The following is a 6,000-nucleotide window of genomic DNA, read 5'->3' as shown; positions in this document are numbered from 1 at the left end:
CCAACAGCGCAACTTCCTCCCACAGCTCCTGACATGCACACCCACCTGACTAACTGGGAGGCTTTTAACCAGTTTCAGCCAGCCCGATTGGCTTCAGGTGTCCCAATCAACCTAGCATTCTCCCTGCCTTCTGGAAAGTTCTCAATTGGCCCCAGGTGTCTTAATTGCCCTGGAGCAGCTGCCATTTCACTTATCTTGGTACCAGGGATTTGTTTAGCCTGGAGCTAATATATCCATCTCCCACTACTTTTCTATAGCCATCTGGCCTTGCCCCGTCACACCACCAAGTATGTAATCTAAATTGATTTTACAATCAAAGGCTTTTTCTATTTACCCCTTTGTGATCATGTTAGTGTGATGACTTAAGCGGTGATTTCTTGGATACTAATGTTTTGTTGATGGTCATGCATAATTGGTAAGTGCTATGGCCATATTTGAAACTTTATTTCCAACAAATAGTTGCTTTCAGATTGGATCATGAAATCTCATTAGTAACTGAGCTTGATTTTAAAGAAGGGCAATAAAACAGTCATGTTAAATATTGGGTAATTCAACAAACAGAAACATAATTAGATTAAATTATCTTTATTTTAATAAAATAGTCACCTATTCTTGTTTCTATTGATTCTAGAATAAGACTTCACAATAGATATTTGATAATTAGAATGAGATCAATGTAGTCCTTATTAACATGAATGTAGAGCTTTTTTGTTTTGTTTTGTTAAAAATAGTGTATTTTATTGCTACAAAAATAACGTATGACTATTACAAGTTTGTGCCTTGATATGAAATCTTTGGTTGGTCAGTCTGTAGTCAGCGGTATCCAGATGCTTTTAGCTATCTTCATAAAGGATTTCATCTATTTGGATATCATTTTCTGCCACTGGCACTGAGTCACAGATCTGTTCCTTGAAAGCCAAGGCAATTGTGTAAGGTTTTCCTTTGGGATGATGCATGCATCGTTCAAGGTAGGTGTCATAGTATCCTTTCCCTCTTCCCAATCTGTTGCCGCTTTTATCAAACCCAAGGCCTGGCATGAGGATGAGATCAAGGCCTCCTGTTGGAAAAAAAATACATCAAATGAAATAAAGAATAGTGGATTAACAAACCAGTGCTGTGGATTTCCCTATGGCTTAAATATTTACACATATCTGCTGACATTAAGCTAAAATGCTAGTTTTATATTTTGCCAAATGCCTCCTTTTTCTTGCATAGATGAAAAATACCTTGAATATTAAATCTGAAACTTTACATAGTCACCTTATCAAGTGCCTATTAGATCAGCAGCAAAAATAATTAGGCCTATGAAAAGCCTGAAGGGAAAAAACTCCTATCTTCAAACAAGCCCTAGTAAGTGTGGGAAGAAGAAGAAGAGCAACCCACAGTACCAGCCATAAAACATAGAAGAAAAAGAAATTAAAAGAAAAGATATAGTGGGAGGAAACTTCTCAGCACAGTGGTAGAATTTCCTGTAATTGAACCTCCTCCTGGCTCCCCATAAACCAAACCAAGGGATGTGGTATGTAAATAGGCCACTGTGACAAACTTGCTACTTTATTTTATATGTAGGACACACTGTATGCTCTTGTTAGCTAGGTCAGGTTTTTTTAAATGATTACCCACAGTTATTGGGTTGGGGGAAAAAACACTAGTACTAGTAATAATCTTGCTTGAGCCATCTCTGTGGCTCCCATGGCTCAATCTACAACCAGGTCCCTCTTACTCCCAGTCTCCCTGATTCATAAATTTTGGCTTATATGCTATGGGGTCCCATTCTGTTCTGTGGTGGGGAGCAAAGGCCAAATAGGGGCTAAATTGTGGGAATGGATGCATGCTTCCCCACCTTCCCCAAGGATATCTGAGTTTGTGTGGAAGGGGGCACCATCGTGGAGCCATGGAGCAGCCACTCTGTATGGCTTGTTCCCCAAAGTTCAAAGGATTTGTGAGCAGAAATGTACAAAGGACGCAACGCTACTGTAAGCGGTATTAATTCCTCTCTTTGGCCTATCCCTTTCTGGGAGGCAGTGGGGTGGGCAACAGTGAACAGCTGCTAGGGGCTCCAGGCAGCAGCACAAAGATGTTGACTCTCCTTGTGGTTGCATCAGGATCTGTCAGCTTTGGTACTGAGTTCCCCAGAGCCTGAGGGTTTCAAGGCCAGGCCCCTGCCCCTCTATGATGATCACATTCCTCCCCAGTGAGGGCAACAGTCTTCTGAAACCCCAGAAGTTCAGCCTCTTGAAATTCTACAAGAGCTTTTTTCTCTACATGTTTTTCCCACAGAAGGGGAGAGTTTATCCCTTCATGACTGAGCTTCTAATCCCAAGTGGGTTAGCAGTTAGCTTGGATAGGAGAGAAACCAAACTGCTGTTGGCTAAGAAGTCATTCTCCTAAACAAAACAGATATGTGGTCTAATGTGTAAATGGTAAAACCTTTACAGGTGATCCACCCAACCAGACTAGAAAAAATGGCACAGTACATTCAGGATCAGATTAACCATTTTTCCATCATTAGTAATACTTTGGAGACTGATGTGGTCTGGGGGGTCAAACCAGTAGGACAACTAGAATTTAGAGTCTGCTGCCCACCTTGTTTTGGAAGATGATTCACATCTCTGCCAGGCAGAAAAAGGAAACCGACTATGCTGAACTGCTGCCAAGTTTAGAGGCAGACAACATGTAGAGCACGACTGTTTGTCCTGCGAGTATGAAAAGTCCTGCAAAGGTATCGTCTGAACAAATAAGCCTGGCTAAGCTAGTGCAGCTCTTTGGAACCAGGAGCATCACGCTTATTGTTTCACAGTGTAAGGAAACAGTGTTCTGTCCGATGTTGCTGTGCCAGAAAAAAAGATTAAAATGAGGAAGACAGAAATATAGGGTGAAGCCTAGAAAACACAGCTGATCTGTAAGAATCTGGATAGGGCATTCATTAACATCCTGTTTACTGTTCCTTATTTGCATCCCAATAATGGTGTTTCAGCAGTGGTGTTTTATTAAAGTTACTTTGGTTACTTCACTAGTTCCAGGTATTTTTACATCTTGCCCTAACTGCAAAACAGCATCTGCCACCATCTTGAATTGCATTGTTCTTATCTCAAACCAACATCAAAACGGGACACCTCGTTGACAGATAATGCACTACCTCCCATCTGTGAGTCAGGGATGAGGCTTAACACACAAGGCAGTGTAGGGAAGGTTACACTGGAAGTGCTACAGGTGAGTAGGGATGTTTCCAGGGTATCCACCTGATGCCATGTACAAGCACTAAACTCTGGAAAGTAAGTTAAAAAATACACTCAGGACAATACATTTGCACAAACAGAGCAGACTGTCCGATTTCCTTTCACTGCTCATCATTCTTGAAAGAAGAATTACTGGTGTGAATGTCCATCCATTCTACCCTTCTGACTAATTAGAATATAAAAAATGCAAAGTGAGATAGTGGAAGTTGTATCTCGCAAATATGGCTTGAGCGAGTTTAGTCATCTTGCTTTCAAAAAAGGCAAGGGAGGAACAGCAGGGAATTGGCCAATGGGAAGTCTGTGAAATGTTTATTGGTTCCCTCCGACCTGAAATAAAAGGGGAAGTGAGAGCACTGTAGAGGTCTGAACATTTTGATTTAAAAGGGGAGACAAATGGCAAATAAGAGTAAAATAGGAACACAGAAGAGCTGAGCAGGAGGTCTTAAAATTCAGTTGTACCTTAAAAAGTGACACTGTAAAAACAGCATCACGAAGTTCCATGTTTATGGTGTCTCAGCCACTGGAGATCATATGTGCTCAGTTTACAAGTCAAAAGATATATTTGCTGACAAGCCTGCAAACTCAGTCTGGGATCTAGGGGTACGTCTACATGGTAATTAAAAACCTGCAACTGGACCATGCCAGCTGACTGGGCTGGTGGAGCTTAGGCTGAGAGGCTGTTTAATTGCAGTGTAGACGTTTGAGCTCGGACTGGAGCCCGGCCTCTAGGATCAGAGCTGGGACGGACCCAGAGCTTGGGCTGTAGCCCAAGTGTCTACATCACAATTAAACAGTCCTGTGAGCCTGAGCCCTGTGAACTTGAGTCAGCAGGCACGGGCCAGTTGCAGGTGTCTAATTGCAGTGTATACATACCCTAAGAGTCAAGTGATCTCTTTCCTCCTTTAGCATTGTCACCAGTAATAAAGGTCAAATTCTCCCCCCAGTTACCCCTGTACAGCCCATTCCCTTCAAATTATGCCTCCGGTATCTCTTGCCTCTCATTGGGGCTGCATGAGTATAAATGACTGACCCTGCGACTGGAACTTAGAAAACAATTATGCTGATGATGCACAAGGAATAGCCTCGAGCACACTCTCTCTCAGCTCGCTTGAGCTCATAAGGTAAAGAGCAGTAAAAACTTGTTTTAGTCACTAAAGTCAGCAGATATGAATATATACAAGGGGCAAATCTCCAGAGTAACAAGGTGCATTTTACGCAGTCACTTTCCTTTTACTTTATATGTATATTGCAAGCAGGAAGAAGGCATTGCGAGTGGGAGTGCTGTGGAAAGAGGGAATTGGCAGGGACAATGTCGGAAGAAATAAATTTTCTGTATCACTTCACTGGTGGCACAAGCCACGCTTCAATGAATTTAGATGTATTAGTTTAAGAAACTGTTGGATTTTTTTCTGGGATCTCTAGAGAACCAGAATCTGTTCTAATCAGTATGCCCCTCTGCAATCATTGATTTTATGCTGAGTAACTCAAACAAGCTTGTGCAAATCTTCAATATGAAAAATTATGCTGTAAATATTGTAATAGGCACCCTCACACTTTTCAATATGCCAGAGTGCTGTAGAATTTCTTTGCCCTGACTCACAATATACTGTCTGATTTCAAAACAACTCACGCAGCACAAGTAAAGTAAAATACCCAACAGGATTTCAGTAGAAACATGACATGCCGTGGGTGCTACCCTGCAAGGAAACTAAAGTCAGTTCAGGTAGCATTAGCCCCAAATCCTGCCCCCAGACTCTAATCTCTGTAATTTGGCGGAGTGCTGGAGAGCTCCATCGGAGAAGAGCCTCCACTCCTCAGGCTGCAGGGGAGCAGTGAAGCCCCCTTATGACAGTGGTTGGGGACCAACTATAGTAGGATCAGAGGTGCAACCACATAATTCACACAGGGGTACCAGGAATGAAGCTGCAGAAGACCAACATCTGCACTGAACAGGGCCTCAACAGGATAGTACAAGGTTGGGAAGGGAAAGTCCCTCTCACCCCCATAGCGCTTGCCCCCATACATAGGATCCTTGCGGTTAATAGTGACACTTCCACCCCTGCCTCCCAAGTAGCTGCCACTCATGGACATGCTAGCACCTCCTACCCCCACAGAACCATGCTCCACCCAGTATGGACCCTTGCCTCTTCTTTCCCTTTTCTCCACACACAGCTGGGTCCACGTCCACTGAAGGACAGGGTGGGGATTTGGGCTGTACTATGTAAACAATGATTTATTTTTATTATCGTTCAAAACCTAAGTGCAGTTTAAACTGGAAAGGAGAGAATGCCCGATTCATTTGCCTTTCCTTATCGACTTTTTCCTTCTTCTCTGCAATGTCCACAAAAAAGACTATTATCAATGTCAAATATGAGGCTGCCAAAGTAGGATTAAAAATCAGTGAAAAGAAAATGAAAGTCATGATCTTAGAAAGAGGAATCAGCAATGATGGTGCACATGTGATTGAGAGTAAAGAATACAGCAGAGTTAATGAGCTTGTATATCTTGGAAGCACAAGCAGTGCTGATGGCCATCTCCATAAGGAGGTGAAAGCAAGAACTGGAAAGGCAAGTGTAGTTTTTCAAAACTGGCAAATATTTGGAAAAATAAGGAAATTCATACAAGAACCAAGATGAAGCTATACAGTGTTATTGTGATCCTCACATTGTTACATGCTTCTGAAACTTGGCAAAGAGATGCTTGTGGAGAATACTTGGTGTCAGCTGGTAGGATAAAGTAACTACAGCAGCACCTCAGAGTT

The 6,000-nt window shown here is 42.4% G+C and overlaps 1 protein-coding gene across 1 annotated transcript in view; it reads right to left on the bottom strand.

Annotated features, from left to right (window-relative positions):
* Window positions 1–569: 569 nt before the first annotated feature.
* The window catches only part of MTHFS (methenyltetrahydrofolate synthetase), a 33,771-nt gene continuing 28,340 nt past the window's right edge, over window positions 570–6,000 (bottom strand). The window contains exon 3 of the mRNA XM_077828330.1: window positions 570–1,057. Coding sequence (XP_077684456.1) covers window positions 834–1,057 — 224 coding nt within the window. The 3' untranslated portion in view covers window positions 570–833. The remainder of the gene's footprint in view (window positions 1,058–6,000) is intronic.

This window comes from Eretmochelys imbricata, chromosome 10 (genome assembly GCF_965152235.1).
Source record: "Eretmochelys imbricata isolate rEreImb1 chromosome 10, rEreImb1.hap1, whole genome shotgun sequence".
Lineage (NCBI taxonomy): Eukaryota > Metazoa > Chordata > Testudines > Cheloniidae > Eretmochelys > Eretmochelys imbricata.
Note: the sequence above shows the minus strand (reverse complement) of the source record. Positions and strands in the feature narration are given on the sequence as shown.